General features: G+C 52.1%; 1 protein-coding gene across 1 annotated transcript in view; it reads left to right on the top strand.

The window, feature by feature from the left end:
- The window catches only part of NUDCD3 (NudC domain containing 3), a 72,728-nt gene that overhangs the window by 46,685 nt on the left and 5,729 nt on the right, over positions 1–20,314 (top strand). The window contains exons 3-4 of the mRNA XM_022593088.2: positions 2,465–2,597; positions 11,089–11,232. Coding sequence (XP_022448796.1) covers positions 2,465–2,597; positions 11,089–11,232 — 277 coding nt within the window. The remainder of the gene's footprint in view (positions 1–2,464; positions 2,598–11,088; positions 11,233–20,314) is intronic.

Raw genomic sequence — 20,314 nt, 5'->3', positions numbered from 1 at the left:
TTCTTAAAGAGAGCTCTTTTTCTCCTGGTGGTAAAGTGTCTGTATGTTGTAGGGAATTCGGACAATACCTAAAGATACAGAAAAGAAAATCAAACTGCTTGTGATCCTGCTACCCAGAGACAACCACAGAGGCTTAATGGACTTCCTTTTATACATACACACACGTCTTTGTGTGTGTGTTTTCTTAGAAGACTGAACCTGTACCATGCACAAAAGCTGCATGTCCTCTGTCAGTTCTGTAGTATATTGAAAGCTTTCCTCGCATCACTGAAGCCCCTCTGCAGACGCTTGCGTTTGGTGGCATCCGCATCAGGCTTACTCTGACCACCCTGTGGCCAGGCTTTGGCCGTTCCCGTCCCCTTTGCCCCACCCTGCTTCCTCTGTGGCTCTAGGGCCCCACAGGGGCCCGCCATCCCTCCCTGGCCACGTGAGCAGGTAGTTTGGGGCTGGCATCTGTTCTGATTGGTCAGTGCCCAGCCCTGCCCCTGACCTAAACTGCTGCAAAAAGTACCACAAACTGGGTGGCTTAGATCAACAGAAATAAATCTTCCCGTAGTTGTGCAGTCGTAAGTCCAGGATCAGGGTGTTGTGGGGCTGCATTCCCTTGGGACTCTGGGTAGAACCTTTCCTTGCCTCTTCCAGCTTCTGGGGTGGCTGACAGCCCTCAGCGTCCCTTGACTTGCAGCTACCTCGCCGTCGCCATGTGGCTGTCTTTTCCCCGAGTCTCTACACGTTGTCCCTCTGTGCGTGTGTCTTCGTGTCTGGATCTCTCTCCCTTTAAGGACACGGTCTCGTTGGATCAGGGCCCACCCTAACGACCTCATTCTAACTGGATTACCTCTGTGTAGACCCTGTCTCCAAAGGAGGCGCTGAGAGTTAGGGCTTCAGCGTATTAATTTTGGGGGACATGGTTCAGCCTGTAGCCGCCGCCAGTTTACCAGCCCAGAGAGCCTGGGCTGTGATGGACGCCCAGCCTCAGATACAAGGTGTGTAAAGCATACCCACAGGAGGTAAACATGTTCTTGGCTTAAAACTTTTGCCAGAAAAAGTGCGTCCTCATTAACCACCGCTCCCAACTCCTCCTGACCAGAGGTGAGGGCTGATGGGGTACACGTGTTCTTGACCCTTTTCTGGGTGTTTCCATCTGCACACATCAGATGCTCACAGTGAGTGGGATCTCATCCGTCGGCCTCTCCCTCCAGGTGCATCTGCTGGGCTCTCCGAGGGCAGGAGAAGGTGGCCGAATGAATCTCTTTTGGGGGATGTCCTTCCTCATAGGTGTTGCCTCCTCCCCGACTAAGCTTCTGTCTTTAATTTAGATCTAAAACTCACTATGATGGACTCTACACTTATTTTTGTATGGTGTTCATACTATCATTAACACTGTTAAATTCTGTGGCAAGTCTTTTATTGTATTTTATTTTTAACATCAGCTTCTTGGCCATGCCTGTTTGCATCTGTGCTGGGTTGGTAATGCGTATACAGGAGGATTTGGCTGACTGGGTTTTTTCTAGGCTGTCTCATAAGCACACTGCTCGCATCTTAGGAAAGCCTGCAGTTTAGTACATTGCCTTGGCTTTCATTTATTTACCGAGAGAAAATGGAGGCTGGTGTTGGATTAGGATTCAAGTTGAGCAGCTGTAGGCTGAACTTGTTTTGCCAAGTAGTTTATGAGAAACCAGGCACCCACAAGCCCCAGGATTTTTTTTTTTTTTTTGGCTGTGTCGGGTCTTCGTTGCTGCACACGGTCTTTCTCTAGTTGTGGTGAGCGGGGGCTACTCTTCGTTGTAGTACGCAGGCTTCTCACTGCGGTGGCGTCTCTTGTTGCGGAGCATGGGCTCCAGGTGTGTGGTCTTCAGTAGTTGCAGCACACGGGCTCGGTAGTTGCGGTACTCAGGCTCTAGGGCGTGCAGGCTTCAGTAGTTGTGGTGTGTGGGCTCAGTAGTTGTGGTTCTCAGGCTCTAGAGCGCAGGCTCAGTAGTTGTGGCGCACGGGCTTAGTTGCTCCGTGGCATGTGGGATCTTCCCGGACCAGGGCTCGAACCCATGTCCCCTGCATCGGCAGGCAGATTTTTAACCACTGCACCACCAGGGAAGTCCCCTCAGTATTTTATTAATGAGGCTCTTTGGTTTGTGGGCTGGCCTGGTTTCTAAGCTTCATGAAGACCGGGAGGACCAGGCTGTGCCGTGGTCTGTGGTGGCGGATACTTTCCCTAACCTTAAGGGTGCTGCACTCAGGGTCTTCTCCTTGGCTTTTCCCTTTGTTCCTGTGACCTCCCAGGAAGCCCGAGCTGGGGGGTCAGAAACGAAATCGACCAGAGAGAGGGAGAGTTTTAGATGCAAAACCAAGTGAGATTAGGTGAAAATTCTCGCAACCTAGAGACAGTATGTACCTGGGCTCCCCTGTGGCCTTCCTGCCCTGTGTGTGGGCCTGGGCTGTCATCTTACTTCTTGTTCTTTCTCAGGAGGCAGGAGCAGTTCCAGAGAAACCCCGACAGCTACAATGGTGCTGTGCGTGAGAACTACGCTTGGTCCCAGGACTACACTGACCTGGAGCTCAAGGTGCCGGTGCCCAAGCACGTGGTGAAGGGCAAGCAGGTAACCTCGGGGGTTCTTCCCAGCTTCTCTGCTCAGCTTCTTTCCTTGGGGCGTAGGCTTCAGGCTGTGGGCTGCACTGGAGCAGGTCTCCCTGTTTCGCCACCAACACAAAACCACTTCTTTTCTGCAGTCACAAGCCTGCCACCCCATATCCTCTTTAACCACGTCAGTATGAGACCCAGCTCAGCCCCCTATGTGAATAGAACCTGAGCTTTGTTGTTGCTTTTTAATGACAGTATTTTCATATCATTTATTGCCTTTAGTCTCTGCAAAAGCACTACAGAGTAGGCAAAGCAATTATTGTTATACCCATTTCATAGATGGAGAAAGTGGAGTCCCAAGAGGCAAAGCAAAGAACTACATGTTCTGTAGTGACAAGTGGACTTCCAGTCCTGTGCTCTGCGGAGTTGTAACGTTTACAGCTTGAGTTGATTTCTCCATCGTAATGAGCTTGAGTGAGTAGAAATTTAATCTTTTAGCAGGAGAGAGATGTTTACTTGGGGACGTTGCTGAGAATAACATGATTGTAGCTCGTTGGAAACAGGTAGGCATCACTTTAAAGGAAAAACTCTCACGTGAAATGGGACATTGTTACTATAATCCGTAATATAAAAAATTCCGATATATGCCAGAAACTGTTTCCTTATTTCAGTCATAATGAGAAACTACAACGTGCAAAGTAAGTAGTATCTTTTATGTTTTATAGATTAGAAATTGAGGGCGAGAGAAGTTACTTGGTTATCCAGGTGACATGGAAAAGTCACCATGTGTCTCCGTCACTCTTGCTGTGCCGGGGCCAGTGAGCACTGCCCGAATATTTCTGAAGGAGTGAATGGCTGAATGGGTGCAGTGGTAAAGCCGTGGTTTGATTCACGTGTGTTTGCTTCTGAAGCTCATGCTGTTTTCCCTGTGTCCCACTCCTCTCTTGATAAAGCGAAATAACTGCTGGCTTCTTTCAAAGAGAAGGTCCCAGAGCATGTAAAACAGAAGTTGAGTTTCATATACATTTTCGAGAAACGATGCCCTGTAAAGTGGCTCCTGCTGGTCTGGGTACGTGTGTGGATCCAGGTTCTGGGCAGTGAGCGAGCCCCTCCAGGCCTCCCCTCCACCCCACCCCCGTCCTGAGGCCCCTGCTGCTCCCTCCCTGGTTCCCTAGGCTCTACCTAAAACAGGCCTGCCCTGTGCAGGAGTCCGGGTGGGGCCCAGGGAAGCCTCTAAGAATACTGCTACTTTCCGCCAGTGTCAAACGAATGCAGTTCATTCTGCAGCACAGAAGAAGGAGCCGGACAGGAGCCCCTGAGCCTTCACGGCTCCACGTGGGTGTGCGTCAGGGTGTCATGGAGATGGTGGCTGCAGCAGCACTGTCTGCTCGTTCCTCCCTTTCTCCTTTTCCCACCCCATCCCAGGAGATCTCACCAGGGCTCAGTGACCAGTGACCCAATGGACTTTAGGATCCAGGTCAGACCAGGTAACTAGGGGTCATCCCTACAGAGTCCTACTTTTGATGACTGTGTTCCCTCTGATTGTGGTGGGTCATAGTGGGTGCAGGCTGACCTTCCTTGTCAGAATAGTTTGTTCAGCATCCTTTAGAGTTTTAGTGGGTCAGGTGTTGATTTTCATTTTGATTTTTGGTAGGATTGCCTTGTGTGTAGGCGAATAAATTATGAAAAGCGTTGGTAACTATACTTCACTACTTGGCTAAAAATGTTACAGCTTCCTGGTCTAGTGTCTGTCTTCTGGAGCTTTCTCTGGAAGGACTTGTGTTAGGCCCAGCCTAAAGCTAGTTATTTTGGGGACTTCCCTGGCGGCCCAGTGGTTAGGACCCCGCGCTTTCACTGCCGATAACGAGGGCTCCGTCTCTGGCCGGGGAGCTAAGGTCCTGTAAGCTGCGCTGTGCGGCCAGAAAGAAAAAAAACAACTAGTTAGTTTCTCTTTCTTTGACTTAAGAGACACAGGTTACTTGGCATCTCTTGCCGAACTTCCCACAGCCATCCGGGAAACCTTCCCATTGAAAACAGCATCTCAGATGTGCACGCTGGTCATTGGGGTGTCAGTCTCACGGTGCTGCCCTGCCATGAGCGGTGTGTTGTGAGGGGCCTGTCCTTCGTCTCATCGCGCTGAGGGACAGACCGTCATGCCTCAGTCATACCTATGCCTCCTAAATCCACGTGTTGTGACCTCTGGGAGGAGATGGCCTCGCTTTCACTGAGGATAACCCTGGGTTTTGCTCATCCCTGCATTAGACGTTTACTGACCACATGATGGTCCCCAAGACTCAAACAAGATCGCTGCTCTGGAGCTGACCTGCGTGGGGCTCAGCTGATGACAGCAGGTGCGCCAGTACAGTTCCAGGGTGTGGCGGGTGCCGTGCGGAGCATAAACAGGCTGTTGGCACCCCTCGGGCCCTTCTTCCCAGCAGCCCTTCGAGGCATTGCGGTGTGCACGGGGGGAAACGCGGAGACAGTGAGGGTCTCTCCAGGCTGGCTTGCTCTGGAGCCAGCGCTCCCACTACTCGCGGGGTGTGGATGAGCCTGGGTGTTTGTGACGCCGGGATTGGAAGAGGCGTGTTCCCCGTAAGGCATTTATTTATCTAGTGTTGGCACTTTGTGACACCTGCTGACTTAATTTACACTAGTCTCCTACGTGGTTGAATTTTTTTTCTCCTTCAATAGTATTTTTCCCCATATCATTAAAAAATTGATGTATAATTGGCATACAATGTTATATTAGTTTCAGGTGTACAATATAATGGTTTGATATCTGTGTGTGCTGCAAAATGATCACCACAGTAAGTCTGGTTAACATGCTCACCATATTACAGAACTGTGTGTGTGTGATGAGAACTTCTAAGATTTACTCTCTTAGCAACTTTCAAATTCCAGGTCGCTTTTATACTGCAACCTTTGAAAAATGCATGGTCTCTCTAGTTCTTGGTGATCTGAAGAGTTTTAGGCATGCCTCACTTTAAACCTAGGGATAAGTTTATTTTGTATCTCTCGGCTTTTGCTGGCCTAAGGGTTTTTTCTGAGCTGCCACTTTCTTTCTGGGCTGGCTCCTTTCCAGCTCTTCCCTGCGGTACCTGTCACGGCTACCTGTCAGCAGTGTTTATTTTTGGTTTTTGTCTGTGGCACCTATCCGATAGCATCATGCTGGTAGCTGTGATTGTAGCGGCTCAGCTGATGAAGTCGCAGTTGTTCTGGGTTTGTAGTTAGCTCTGTGTGTGAGGGGCCAAGGGTGTTGGGGGTAATGGGTAGATGTGGGAGCACTGAGGGTTAATGCAGGGGGGTCCTGGGCCCCCTCTTCTCCAGCTGTAGCTTGGTGCTTGAGGCCTCAGAACATTGCCCCTCCTTTACTCCTTGCGGATTTTTTCCCTGTGGAAAACGTATTTGCCTCTCAAGGGTAGTGGGGAACAGATAAACGCATGTGCGTAACGCTTTAAGTTCAAGCGTTCTTATTTTACATGCGACTGTTTTTTTGTCTGTGTTGTTTTTATCATTTTGCTGGTGCATCTAACGGAAAACTTTTCAAAATGAAGCTTTGGTTTCATTTATCAGTGAAATGTAGTTAGGTCTTTGCTTCATCACGTTCTTTGTTCTGTCCGCTCTGCACGGGAAAAGCAGCCGAGTTCCGCATTCTTTCCTCAGCGTAGCCATGGGGTAGGGAGAAGGAACTTTGCCATCAGGATGTTGTGTGTGTGATCGCTAATGCCAGCTGGGGCTGGTTATAAACCTGGCATTTCATTGAATCATAGGATTTTAATGCAGGAAAATTGAACTCCAGAGAGTTTTAGTCTGACTCTCATTTTGAAGATGAGAGAGCTCTCCTGGAGACATAAACCTCTAGGGCGCCACACTGTCCGGTGAGACGGTGGTGGAGCGGAGCGCAGGACCCGGCTCCCACCTCCTCCCCGTCTGATCAGTTGTCTTTTGCGTGGAAAATGTCATGATATTGTTGCACACAGTCATGACTGGATGACATTGAGTGACAAGTGAATTACTTTCCTTCTCAGTATTCTCTTTCCTCTCGGAGATTGTGCATGGTCTTTACTGACGGATGAGGCCCTTCCTGCTGGCTGGTGGGCTCACGGCCATGCTGCATGCCATCTCTCGCCTCACCATGGGAACCTTCCAGAACAGCACCAAGGCCCCTGGGCATGTCTTGTACAGTGACGCTGTGCCCCAGAGCTTGATTCAGCTGTAGGAATTTGTGCTTAAAAGCTCTATTACACGGTGTTCCCTTCTTAGAAGGCGTTTAGAAAAAATGTAGGAAGACTCTTTTTTATAGGAAACTTCCATAGCAGAAAAGGCTAATAGGCTGCATTTATCTGTTAAAAAATTGTTTTTGTTTGAATGCATAGGACATTTACCTGTTCAAAAGAATAAAATGTACAAGGAGAGGTTTCTTTCCTGCCTCTGCCCTTTTATCCTATACCAGCCCCCACCCCAACCTCAGAAATCACAGTACTAGTTCCTGGGATCTTTGGGCAGATGTTTTCTATGCATATGTTGTCAAGTTGTCAACTATGAATAAATAGCCTCGCGGCCCCACCTTCAGCACAGATGATGTGCGCGCCCCCGCCCCCCCCAATTCCCTCTGTCAGCCCCACCAGGGCGGTTCTGGTCTCTGGTGTTTGCCGCCGTGCCCCCAGGGCCTCAGCCGTGCCTGCCAGCCAGAGTGGCTGCCCGGGCAGGTCTCAGGGGACCTAGGGTTTCCCGTGTCATCTGGCTCAGGCTGTCGGGACGCGGAGAGTGCAAGTGCCCTGAGCCCGCCACCCCTTACGCCCAGGGCTCTGCTCTCTGCTGCTTCTCCCGTCAAGCTGCTTGGCAGGTCCTTACTCCATTTTCGTTACATCCCTTTGGATCAGTAGTTTCTTGTATAGTTTTTTGTTTTTCTGGAGTTTCTGGCCGTCTTTCTTTTTTTCTTGTCAAAAAATAGTACACTTTCATCATAATCTCAGAATTATTCAGACTCTCACTAGTACTGTGTATTGTCTAGAAATCACTTCCTGCAGACCCTCTCGTCTCTGACTCCCATCCGGACTGATTATTTTCTGGTTCGGTTGTATAGCTTGCATCCTGGAGCTTCTTTTCACTGCACTTCTAGGTTAAATTCACTGTGTTTTAGATCCTTGTTGGATCTTCCTCTTTTTTTCCCCTAGTTTTATTGAGATATATTTGACATGTAATGTATTAATTTCAGGTGTACAGCATAATTATTTGGGATGTGTATGTTTAGCAAAATGATTACCACAATAAGTTTAATTAACCTTCATCACCTCACATAGTTATAAATTTTTTCTCGTGATGAAAACTTTTAAGTTCTACTCTCTTAGCAACTTTCAAATGTACCGTTTAGTATTGTTCATTACAGTCACCATGCTGTACATTAGATCCCCAGAACTTACTCATTTTATAAGTGGATTTTGACCCCCCTCCTCATCCAGGATCTTCCTCTGTTTTCATCCTCATTTTGTTGTGGTATAGACTCAGGTAACTTTCTCGAAATGATGTGTGGCAATAAATGCAGCGTTCTTGAATGTCTTAAAATGCGGTTATTTTAAACTTCCGCTTATTTTGTGGTTTGAGTTTTTATAGAATTCTAACTTTAAAAAATACTTTCCTGGGAGTTTCCTGCTGGCGTAGTGGTTAGGAGCCTGGGCTTTTACTGCTGTGGCCCGGGTTCGATCCCTGGTCGGGGAACTGAGATCCTGCAAGCCGTGTAGTGTGGCCAAAAAAAAAAAATTTCCCCTAACAAGATTGAAGGCATTATTCTCCTGTCTTCTTACATCCGCTGTTACTGCTTCTAGAAATGTCTTCCATTCCGGTTCTTTGTGAGTAAACTTTTTTCCTCCTATTTGGAACTTTTAAGACCTTATTTTAAATACTCAGTGGTATGAAATGTCATGAGTTTGTGGAAGTCGTCTTTCATTCGTCCTGTTCAGCCCTCAGTGGGTCCTTTTAAACTGAAGCCATATTTTTCTTAAGCTCTGGAAAATTGTCTTGTTGCTGTCACAGTTTCTGGAATGCCAAACTGATTGCCTGGATTGGTTCCTGGCTCTACCTTGATTTCTTTGACTTTTATCTTCCAGCTTTTCTGTTGAAAATCTTATTTTCACTCTCTTTTTTTCTAAGCGTTTGTTTTGTCTAGTTCTGTTTTCATGTTTTATTCTGGTTCTATAGATACCGTATCTTCTCAGATCTCTCCGAGGGTATAAATTGGAAATATTTTAGAATTCCCTTTTTTCCTAATTAGCTCTGTAATCTTTTTTTTTTTTTAACCTAAGTCTTTTTGTGCTGCTGCTTTTTCTCATAGAATGCAATCCTTAGTTCCCTGTTAGTTTTTTTATTTTAAAAATACAGTGGGAATTCCCTGGTGGTCCAGTGGTTAGGATTCCACACTTCCACTGCAGGGGGCACGGGTTCCATCCCTGGTCGGATCCCGCATGCTGCGTGGTGTGGCAAAAAAGAAAAAAAAAATCTTCCCCATTCTTTGGAGTGTGGGATGAGGTTGATGGTTTTCTCCTTTACGTGTCTGAGGTCTGCCGCTCCCATCGCTGCTCACAGCTGAGGAGTTGACTGCTGCCTTTGCCATGCAGTGTGTTGGGCTGGGTGTCCACCCAGTTCCCTCAGACTGCCGGCCAGTTTTTCTGGAGCAGGGCCCCCTGTAGCTCCATGGCACACAGTGGGTTCTTATCCCTTCTCACGGGGTTTCCGCTGGCACGGCTGCTCGTGGACTGACTCAGCCGCTCTGCTTCCATGCTCCATACCTGCTAACTGCCAGCCAGAAGCACCACTCAGCTGTGCTTGTCCCTGCTCCGTGCTGTCTCTCGCCACATGCGTCTCCTTCCTCTCCATAGAGTTGTTGAAAGTTTCTCTGTCCTGGCCTCTCCCTTCTTCCCTGTGTTGTCTGGGGTTTTTCTCTGCATGCTTTCTTCCTGTCATCTCTGTGGGTCATGGAGTTCAGGAGACGGCCGCCTGTTCCCAGAGTGACGTCTTGAACTGTGGAGCTCCTGGAAGCATCTCTGGTCTGGTTTCCCCTCGGTGCTTGGGTACATCCCCTTTGTATAAGAGACGAGCGTTGTGAGAAGCTCACCCAGGTTTGGAAATTATCCTGTTACATAAAGTTGGCTGGAGGATTTTATTTGTTAAAGTGAGCTTGTTCCTGGGAGGCCAGGACTGGTGGAGCCTTGATCCGCTTTGTCAGGTGTTCACCGCACATCGGAGTTCGTGGTCAGGGACACGCGATTTGGCCAGCGATTGTCTGCATCTGTCTAGGAGTGCGCTGGGCTGCTGTTGGGCAGCTGGGAGTGAAGTGAGTTGTGCCCGTGCCTTAGCAGAACCGAGTTAAGTGATACATTCTCTCAGAAATTGGGTGCAATTGGAGCTGGGGCTCACAGGACCCCCCTGGGGCCTGCATGCGGACACGGTGTGCGCAGGCATCTCTCTCCTTTCCCATCGCTTATTTATGGTTATTTAAAATACAGGTAGGTTATAGTATCAGATTCCACTGACAGGTGTAGACTCCAGTTTGAAAATTCTGTGACACTGAGGGTTTCTTTTCGAGTGCATTTAATAAGCACTTCGCAAGTGACATGGGAGGGCCATCTCCAGGCTGTTTTGACGCCTTGACTGACACCACCCGCCCGTGAGAAAGTCCTAATGCGGACATTATGCAAATACTATTATAAAAGATTTTTACGTTATAAAACACAAAATTTAGAATTTAGAAGAAGTGGGGGAAAAATAAACCCGGAGTTCTGTTTTCTTTCCTCTCTGTTTACTGATCTGCCGAACGTCCTGGGGTCCACGTGCTTGGGATCCTGCTGGCCGGGGTACACACACGAAATAAGGCCCCCAGTCCAGCAGCTCCAGCGCTGTTGTGGAGACAGACGGTGAGAGCAGGGAGAGGGCGTTTCCAGCGAATGAGGAGATGGGAGAACAAAGACAAAATATAAAACCAGAGCACCTGGCCTCACCCTCCTGGGTGAAAGCTGAGCTGTGGCCACGGATGGCACAGCAGCTCCTGACAGGCAGCAGAGTTGGGCTCGCGGCTGCTCTGCCCCCCCGGGCGTGTCCTCCAGGGCGGGGCTGCTGTCCACGCCAGACAGCAGGGTGGGCGTCGGGGGAGCACAGCCCCTGCTGCCGGCCCTGCTTGCCCTCTGCCCAGGGAGTTGGCCTCCCCTAACCGGAGTAGAGTTTGCGGCGGGAAACCAGCGGTTCCCACAAAGCCCCCCGCGTCACCGTTGCGCGTGTCGAGGCACCTTCCAGTGCGTTTCCTTGAAGGAGGCGATGATGCAGAGGCTGCTCCACGTGTGAGTTGGTTGGTATGGTTTTCGTCATTCAGAGAGCCTGATGACCTTCGGGCTGGTTTTGCATCTTGTTCTCCTGCAGTGTGTGGTCAGGCGCCTTGGAGACCTCCATTCCCTCCCACCCTGGAGCACGCCGGCCACCACCTTCCCAGCGCGAGATGATTCTCCTCCGCTCTGTTCCAGGTCTCTGTGGCCCTCAGCAGCAGCTCCATCCGGGTGGCCGTGCTGGAGGAAAACGGGGAGCGCGTCCTCATGGAAGGAAAGTTCACCCACAAGATCAACACCGAGAGCTCCCTCTGGAGCCTTGAACCCGGGAAGTGCGTTTTGGTAAGTGTGGGCAGTGATGCTGTGAGGGTGTTGATTTTTGCCAGCTGGGGAGTTTCCTCGGTGTTTTCCGAGCAGCTCGAAGGGCACCTTTGTGGGCCTCAGCTGACTGTCACTGCTGCATCTACAGCCTTGGCCTCTCGGCGTCCCACTGCTTGCTTCCTTGAGGTGGGGCCCGTGTCAACAACAAACGGAGGGGCGCTGGAGTGCAGTGTTTCTCACTGCTTCCTGTCCTGCCCATGCACAGACCGCATGCAGTGACCACGGAGGAGGTCCTGCTGGGGCATCATCCCCAGAGCGCGGCTGTGCTCACACCGGACATGTCCCCTCAGTTCCAGAGGCTTCTGCTCTCCAGGGATTCAGTTACATCTATGGCAAAACCAAAGAAGTTAAAAATTAAAAGGCAGGTCGCTTTCATGAATGCCAGTCTGGGGGATGCAGAGTTACTAAATTCAAACAGACAGCCTGTTTGACAAAGTGGGTCTCAACTGGCTAAGCTAGCCAAGGGTGCAAGATCCAAACGAAGGGGTACATGTTCCAGTTACTAGAGTCTTCGGTGGCTCCATCCTCCCTCGTCAGAGCCTTGCACCTGGTCAGTGGGCAGCACCCAGGGAGGCTTCATACAGCGAAGAGAGGCTTCATACAGCGAAGGGAGACTATATATTTGGGTTCGTTCCTTTCCTCTTCCTTCCTGCTGGGATGCTTAACCAGGGCGTGGTGAAAGGGGTAAAGATGAAAAGAAAAATACTAAGTCTTTAGGCACAAAAGACCTCAGAATTTTATATAGGCATGTTCTTTATACGTGCAAAGTGTGCCGTTTCTTCGTGATCCACTCTCTCTGGGAATAGGTGCCCATGGGCCTGCCTGCTTGGTCCTGACCGACAAGGCCCGCGGCGCTCTCTTCTGGCTGCTCGCAGCTCGCAGACACACAAACCCGGTGGAGCGGAGAGCATTCCATCACTGCTGGGGGGGCTGGAGGTCTCGGCATGCCCGGGACCCCCGAGCACACACAGGCCCCTCTGTGTGACAGGAACAGCCGGTGGCAGAGCGCCGGCCAAGTCTGCCCGAGTCTTGCTTAAACCGTGCTCTGTCGCACCTCCCCTGCCCTTCCGAGGTTTCTGCTTCTCGCCACTAGTGTGCAACAGTCATGATGATTTCCCCCTTATCACCCTGGGGTTCAGTCGCTCGTCTGTTCACCCCCGTGCCTCCCCACCCCCAGTGCCGCTCCCCAGACTACGGCCCATGCTCTTAACCACCAGTTCCATTTGCAGAATACCTTCATGGGCATGGTCTCATTTGCACCTCCCACGATTGTGGGAAGTAGGAAGCCAGGGTCTCATTATCCCCCCGCCTCCCGAGGTCACGCAGGCAGCCAGTGGGAGGGGGCAGCAGGCAGCCCACCCTCTCCCGGTGCCGCTGTGATGGCTCAAGTGGTCGCAGGGAGCGTGGACCCGTGATCCTGGGTGCCCCACTGTCCACGGATGCCGGGCCTCACTCCTCCTGTGTGGGGTTGATGGACCGCCCAGAGCTGTGCACGTAGAGCTCGTCCCGGCAGACAGCTGGTTGTGCTTTGCTCCCTCTGAGGGGTGCTTCTGTTGTCTTCAGCCCTGTTGTCTTCGAGTCCCCGCCTGGGACGGAAAGACTGACCTCGTTGCTGGACGCTGAAGGTCCACAGCCACTGTTTACACACAGGTCTGTCGGGGTTGTGATCAGGGTACCGAGGACTCCCTGTACTTGACGTGGCTTCTGCAGAGATGTGGTTGTTAACCAGGTACCTCACTCTTGGGATTTTCGTTGCCAGAGGTGATGTTGACTTCTTCATGCCTGTTCCAGAGCCGTGTCACCTTTTTTGCGTGTTTTGTGCACCTTGCGTCTGAATACGGACGTGGCTCGTGGCCAGGGCATTAACTCCTTGTAATTATGGCCTCCATCTATTGGGTACACTTTGGCCCCGGCTCTGTGAGGTGCCTGGTGCTGCTGTTTCATCTCTGCAAGCCTGTTGTACAAATCAGGATGCTGGCGCTCAGAGAGGGTGAAGAGCTTGCTCATGGTGGAGCCAGACCCCAGACCCAGAAGCCTCCCGTTTCCCTCCTTCTCTAACTTTCAGCTGAAAGGCACCCAGGAGCGAGTAGGCGCAGGGAGGAGAGCTGGCAGCGGCGCAGCGTAGCTTGTGACCAACAGCCCCGGGCCAGCAGGGAGACTGGTGCGTCGCCTTCCCTGCTGACCTTGATGAGACGGCCTTGGTGTCCGGTCATGCTCCCAGGCCCCGTGGTCGTCCCAGGCCCTCCTCTGGTCCAGGGGGAGGCTTGTGCCCTGACTGCCTTTTAGTTTTCCAGTTTGCTTTTGCCAAGCACCTGCTGTTCGAGGAGTTATAAAGAAGCAGAACGGGCTGCGGTGCACCTGTCACTGCCCGTGAGCGTGGCTTCTGGCTGTTCTGCTCCTGCGTAACCCTGCGAGGTCCACGGAGACACCTCTCAGAATTGCAGGTGCTGGGCTGGTTCTTTCCCGAAGTTCCTTCGAGTGGCTTTCATCATCCGTGGATGGCATCACATTTCTAATGCTGCTCCACCACTTGTAGAAAAAGAAGAGGACTTAATTTAGAGCATCACATCCTCTTCCGGAGCTTCCCTGCCAGCCCAGCCCCCTGCACACCTGGCGTGCACCTTCTCAGGAGTTGCGGGGATCCCGCCTGTCTCCGCCTTCCCCCTGACCACGGTCCTCGGGTACAGCCGATGCCAGTGTCTTAATGGAGACATTGCTGCTTATGGAGCTGAAGGTTGGGTGTGTTCTCAGTGTAATTATTTATTTACTGGTGACGTTGAGGACCACGTATCTGAGATGATATTGTAGCTCAGTAAGCACGTGGCTTTGACGTGTGAAGACCCTGGGGCCATTCCCTCGAGCCTCTGGAGGGGGAGAGCGTGGCTGCCCAGGTGGCCAGGCCTGCTTTATGCCTCAGCCCCACTCACTGGCCGCCTTTAGCCTCACTGGACCTCCGTTCCTCGATCTTAAAGTGAGGCCCAGAGCCTTGGTTGGTCGATCCCCAGACGTTTGTTGGTTGCTTATCACTAAGTGGTAGACCCTGTGCTGGGCACTGGGGCGACTAAGGAAAATAGCCAAGGGCCCTCCTCCTAAAGGCTGCGTGGGCCGAAAGGGGCCCCCAGATGTCCTCACCAGATCCCAGAACCTGCAAATAGGTCCTTATTTGGAGATGGGGCCTTTGCAGATGTGATGAGGTTAAGGACCTTGCGATGATGAGATCATCCTGGATTATCCAGGTGGGCCCTAAATCCAGTGACAGGTGTCCTTACAAGAGGAAAAGAGACAGACACAGAGTGAAGTGAAGGCAAGGCAAGGTCCCCTGGAAGCTCTGGAGGGAGTGCAGCCCCGCGACACCTTGGTGTTGGCTTCCCAGCCTCCAGACGGAGAGAATAAGAGTCTTGTTTGAAGCCCGCAGTGTGTGGCGCTTTGTTACGGCTGCCCCAGGACACTAGCCCAGGCCTTACGTGGCATGATCTCTGTGGGGGCCACTTGGGACAGGAGGGGGTCACCCCAGGGGTGCCTGTCACCTTACCAGAGTCCGTGGTCCGGGTCCTGCCCTCCCAAGCAGGCCAGTGCAGACATGCCCCTTGATGCCCAGCCACCACTCCCTCCTTGCCAGAGCCGGATCCACATCAGACAGGCCCGGGCAGGCTTTCAGAGCAGGCAGGGGTGGCAGCTAAACCCGGATGACAGCTCCTGCCTCCCTCCCTCCCACACTCGAGAATGTTAAATGAGGCTTCTTGATTCTGAGGCAAGCTCCTTTCTTGGTTCCCGAGATGCGAAATCGGGGCCTCCCCCCGTGCCTTGTTCTGTCCCAGAACCCACCTCAGCTCACTGTCCTGGTTTCTCCCTGCAGGTGGGGCTAATGGCCCTGCCGTGGGCACCTGCAGGCCATGGCCTCGAGCCCTCGAGGCTCCGCGGTCTCGGCGTTTGTAGCCATTCGTGAGGCGATGCCAGTCCACACGCTGACACGATCCACACTCGAGTCATTTAAAGCTGGTGCAGTAGCTGCAGAGTGTCCACAGGCCTTCATCTGCTTGCCTTAAAGCTCGCGCTACTGGGTGTGTCTGGTGCTTGAACCTAGAGTGTTTTGTATGAGCTGCGTGCCCGTATTTAATCACACATTTAGATTGCAGCTCTCAAAAGCAGAGCGACAGGCTGAGTGTAGTCCTCGGCCATTGCCGTGGGCTCCCCTAAGAAGGATGTCGGATTTCTGTGGCATCAGCAGACCCCCGTGTGCCCTGGCACTGGGCTGTTTGCGAGTGGGGATGTGTGTTTCTCTGTGAAGTGGTTCACCACTTCTGTTTTGTCGCTGGTGGCCACCGGCCCCCTGCCTGGCTCTGAGGGGCCATCGTTCAGCTTAAAATACAAGTTAAATTACGTTAGTATTTTGGCAGGAGCCCAAAGCCTGGAAATTAGTCCAGGGACTGAAATGCGAGTTCTTGGCCTTCAGTGCTCATGTCTCCCAGGACCCGTCGTGTTTCTCAAGGTGGTCACATTTTTGGCATCATCACCAACCCCTGGATCTCCACCGGGTGTTGAGAAGCAGGTAGCCCGAGTCCGCATGTTCTAGAGAAGTTGCCCGTGAATAGAAGGGACGTGTCGAGCAGAACTGGAAGACCACGCTCCTGGTGGACAGAGCGCGCGCCCCCTCGTCCCGCGGGGGAGGAGAGTGGAGACGCAGCTTGGCACTGCGTGGTCACCTGCCTCGCAGCCACAGCCCACCACGGCCGGGTTCTGTCTGGCCCTACAGTGCTTTAATGTTTAAGCTTAAAACACTTGTTGACGACATTAAAACCAGGAGGTTGCCCACCGCAGTGCCGCCTCCGGCAGAGCCCTGAGAGGCCAGCGGTCTGGCCGGGGCCGCGTCCTCCCCGCAGAAGCGCCTGGAGCTGAGCAGGCCCCCGCTGCCTCTCCCTGTCCTCTGTCCTTGTTTCAAGGCGCCTCTCTGAAGCCCCATCCCACAGCTTTCACCTGCATCTCCTTGGCCCAAGCTTGATCCCACGTACGGGCAGCTGCAAGGAGCCGTCCTCCTCGCCGGGCGCACTGCCTCCCTCTCTGAATAGAAGCAGCGTTCTGTGACAAAGGAGGGGAGGGAGATGAGTGTGGGTGAGTCATCATCACCACACAGATCGGGGTGCTGAGGTGAGCTGAGCCATGTGGAGTTGGAAGTTTCTCTGAGGACATTTTGGGAAAACTGTTCAACCAGCACTCTAGGGGTTCCCCTGAGAAACTGATTCTAGGTCTGGGACCGATTGCTAAAAGGAACCTGGAGGAAAGCCAAGGAACGAGGGTGTGTTATCAGGTCACAGCAACCACCCGTGACCAGCCAAGATGGGGCACTCTGAGCACTGTGTGATCAGGGATGGGAATGAGTGAGCCATTGAGATGCTACGTGTCCAGGAGCCGGTGCGGACAACAGAGGCGTAAGTGGCTCCATCATGGAGGAGAAGGCCCCTGCTGGCCCCTGCACAGCACCTGTTGGGGCTGGAAGTGTCGTGTCCCTGCCATATTGTGGGGCAGATGGGGTCAGGGAGGAACCCTGGGAATGTGGCACGTGACATCTGTGCCTGCAGGGGGGATATCCCAGGAGGGCTGCAGCATCACCTGTGCAGGTCCTGCGGGGGCACATCCCTGAGCTTAATCAGGAGGAAGCACCAAACAAACCCCAAATGAAGGATGGTCCTTAACAACAAAAGACAAAGGCGGTGGAATGTTCCAGATGAAAGGGGACAGGCCCACTAAGATGTAGTCAGGACCCTGGACTGGATCCTGTGCAGGAGGGAAGGTGAGCTGAAGTTACTATAGTAAAGAACTTCCATACCTTCAGGAAGGAGACACTCACCGAAGTATTAGGGGTAAAGGGCCAAGATGATTCCAAAAAAATACCGGTAATTTACCCCATATTATAAACTTACACACACTGAGTGAGAGCGTATGTGCAGACACACACACACGTGATAAAGAAAAGGCGTAGCATGTTAACAGTGGGTGACTCGAGGAAAAGGTGTTCTTTGTACTTGAATAATTCTAATGACTTACAAGTTTGAAATTATTCTAAATAGAATGTTTTAAGAAATGAGATGGCAAATAAGCCCATGAAAAGATACTCAACGTCGTTAGTCATTAAGGCAACACCAATTAAAACCACGGCGACATGTCACTTCACGCTTATTTGATTGGCTCCTGGAAAGAATCGACAGGAGCAGGGACTGGTGACAGTGTGGAGCCCCTGGGTCTCCCCTGCACTGTGGATGGGAAGGCCAAACCGTGCAGGTGGTTTGGAAAACAGTTTGACAGTTTTTATAAAGTTACATGTGCACTTACCATAGGACCTAGCAGTCCCACTGCTGGATACCTACGAAGGGGAAAGGAGACCACAAAGCCCTGCAGGCAGCCTGGTAGCTGACCGCTGAACCCTGGAAACACCCACCTGTCCACCCACAGGTGCGTCGGCCTATGTCAGGGGGTGACCCCCATGCGCGCGTAGCATGGCTGAACACCAGGCCACTGCGCTAAGAGAAGAGCAGACCAACAGACACAGACCAGTGAAATGGCAAAGCAAGTATCAGGGGCTGAGGGGATCGCCGTCGAAAGGGGACCGCGAGCTTTGGTGTGTGCTCGATAGCAGTGGTGGCTACGTGGCTGCATTTGTCAAAACTCATAGGATGCACCCTCAAGAGAGTGAATTTTACTGTGTGCCAGCTTACGCCTCCACAAACCTGATATAAAAAAAAATTTAAAAATGTTAAAATAAAAAATCAAAACCAAATGTTAAAACATCAGACTGCTTTATCAAAGATGTTACTTTTAGACCTGAATCCTTGAGCTCCATTCCAAGAACATTTCACCCGTGTCCTCTTGCTGCTGCACTCTGTGTTATTCCACCTGAAACAGGAATGAAGTTCTGGCTCACTAGCGTATGAATGGACCGTGAGGACGTTGTGCTGAGTGAAAGAAGCCAGGCACAGGGCACATAGCCTGTGGGTCCGTTTTTGGGAAATGTCCAGAACAGGCAAATAACTGATTTGTTGCCAGGGCTGGGGGAGGGACAGAGTGGGGAGTGACTGCTCATGGGCACGGGTTCTCCTTTTGTGGTGATGAGAGTGTTCTGGAACTCGATAAGAGGTGGTAATAGCTCAGACCCTTGTGAATGCACTAAATGCATTGAACTGTTCACCTTAAAATGGCTAATTTTATGTTAATGTGAATTTCACCTTAAATTATTTTTACTATGGTGCTGGGCTCATCTTGATGTTTATTGGGTCTGCAGAGTGCCCATGCAGACTTGTTCTGTGGACACACGAGGCCCGGGCAGTGAGGCCCACCAGGCTCCTTGTTTTCAGGGTCAGTCCCGTCGAGCCCCCGAGCTGTGTCGGGCCTGGATGTGTGTGTGGACCTGGCTGGGACACCCCGTGTGTGGTTTGTACGCGCAGAAGCAGCAGCAGAGCCCTGGGGCGGGGATTGGGCTGACCCCACAGCACTGTCACGGGCTGCTGGCCCGAGCATGGCTCTGTTCTGCCTGTAGCGCTGGGTGATCCAGGCGAGGCGCTGACTTCCAGGTAGAGGTAATAGTGGGTATTTTATAGAGGTTATAAGCGCTAACAATACATGTTAGAGAGATCTTGGCCATGATGACGACTAACGAAGATACAAGTAAAATGAGTCTAAAGGGTCTGTTGTCTCGGGAGATTTACAGTCGTCTCTCAGTATCCTCAGGGGATTGGTTCCAGAACCCAGCCCTCCCCCCACCTCTCCCCCGCCCCCCGAAGGATACCAACGTCCAAGGATGCTCTAGTCCCTTACATAAATGGTGTAGTGTTTGCATGTAACCTGCGTACATCCTCCTGTTTACTTCACATCATATACCTAATGCAGTGTAAATACTATGTAAACAGTTGCTGAAGTGTGACAAGTTCAAGTCTTGCATTTTGGAAGTTTCTGGAAATTTTTTTTTCCAAATATTTTTGATCTGGAGTTGGTTGACTTCAGTGGATGCAGGACCTGTGGATACAGAGGGCCGACTTCCTCAGAAGTCTCTCCTGGAATGGTAAGAAGAGAATGTATTTCCCCCGTGGAAGGTTTCTGTTGCACTGGCGCAGCGATCTGCAGCTCTGTAAAGACGGGGCTCAGTGCTCGGCCCTGGGGGCTCTGAGGGCCAGGTCAGGTCTGCGCGTGCAAGCAGGAGAGTGCAGTTGGCCAGAAGCTGGCTAGACAGAGCATCTGAAAACAGAAGCTGCACCCTGAATGTAAACAGTGGCATTGGCAGGGTAGAGGTCATTCATCTGATCAGGTGGGCAGCGGGTGCTCAGAACCCCTGCCATCTCACCCCTGCCATCTTCACGCCCGCGTCCGCCCAGGATGGTCAGAAGTGGGGCGACTTGCTTCTGTAATGTGCTGAGATGCTGACATTAGTGCTGTGCTTGTGGTTTCCTGGAGGTTGTCTCCACTGTGTGACCCGCCCTCATCACTGCCCACGCCTCAGCCGCTCTCAGGGCCGGGACTTAGCTCTGCTGTGACGCTGTGGGACCCGGGCTCCGCAGGGGCTCTCCGTGGACTCGGGCAGCAGGGCTGGAGCTGGCAGCACCGCTCCCCGCAGCCCGTGAGCCACGGGGCCGACTCCTTAGGACCCGTGGGCCTGCGGTGTCTTCACAGATGTCGCCTGTGGGCCAGCTCGCACTCCACTTTGTCAGGATTGCCCGCTGGCCAGTGAGCCTCTCCTCATGGTGCTCCTGTGAGGAAGCGCCGCTCTCACTGCTGGCTCCGCCATCTCTGTGTCTCCTCCCTGCCCCTCTGGGCATGAGTGGGGCTTACACCCCGTCTGAGAGTGGACAGAGTGAGGGAGCGTGGGCAGCCCCCCTGTCAGTTCTTGGCCAGTCAGTAAAGAGTTGCCCAATGAGCCGGCCAGTGACCATGGGGAGGAGGTGGCCTGGGTCCTCCCTGTGTGGTCCCTGGGATGTGTGTACTTGGCATCAGCTTCAGGCAAAGCCCTGCTATTCTGCAGTCCCCGTCTCTGAGTTCTTGTGTCCCCCCGACTCCCCCC

The sequence above is a fragment of the Delphinapterus leucas genome, chromosome 9 (assembly GCF_059928025.1).
Source record: "Delphinapterus leucas isolate spDelLeu-1000000601 "Yukka" chromosome 9, BTC_Dleu_Yukka2, whole genome shotgun sequence".
Lineage (NCBI taxonomy): Eukaryota > Metazoa > Chordata > Mammalia > Artiodactyla > Monodontidae > Delphinapterus > Delphinapterus leucas.
The sequence above is the reverse complement of the archived record's forward strand: the minus strand, read 5'-3'. Positions and strand labels throughout refer to the sequence as shown.